Consider the following 310-nt stretch of genomic DNA (forward strand, 5'->3'; position numbering starts at 1 on the left):
CCCCGCCCCCCCCCCCCTCCGCCGGGCGCCCGGCTCCTCTTTTGGGGATACTTGCTAAAAAACTTTTCCTTCCCCCCCTCTCCTCCCTTCTTTTCCCCCTGTTGCCCCCTTCCTTCCCCGCTCCCGCTCGTGTCTCCCCGCCATGTTAGCTGCGAAGAGGCAAGATGGAGGGTTGTTTAAGGGCCCACCATACCCGGGTTATCCCTTTATAATGATCCCCGACCTCAGCAGCCCGTATTTGCCCAATGGATCGCTCTCTCCGACGGCGAGAACGGTAAGTGCCTTTTTTTTCCCCCTCTCTCTTCCCTCT

General features: G+C 59.7%; 1 protein-coding gene across 8 annotated transcripts in view; it reads left to right on the forward strand.

The window, feature by feature from the left end:
* The window catches only part of TCF7L2 (transcription factor 7 like 2), a 171,332-nt gene that overhangs the window by 563 nt on the left and 170,459 nt on the right, over positions 1 to 310 (forward strand). For 5 of the 8 annotated variants that reach the window (XM_008634421.2, XM_008634423.2, XM_008634422.2 and 2 more), the window contains exon 2: positions 94 to 274. In XM_008634421.2, the coding sequence (XP_008632643.1) occupies positions 94 to 274 (181 nt within the window). Of the gene's footprint in view, positions 1 to 80; positions 275 to 310 lie in introns of those variants that run through there. The other 3 variants (XR_001862292.1, XM_017735195.1, XM_017735196.1) reach the window with 2 other exon arrangements.

The sequence above is a fragment of the Corvus brachyrhynchos genome, unplaced genomic scaffold (genome assembly GCF_000691975.1).
Source record: "Corvus brachyrhynchos isolate BGI_N302 unplaced genomic scaffold, ASM69197v1 scaffold705, whole genome shotgun sequence".
Classification (NCBI taxonomy): Eukaryota; Metazoa; Chordata; class Aves; order Passeriformes; family Corvidae; genus Corvus; species Corvus brachyrhynchos.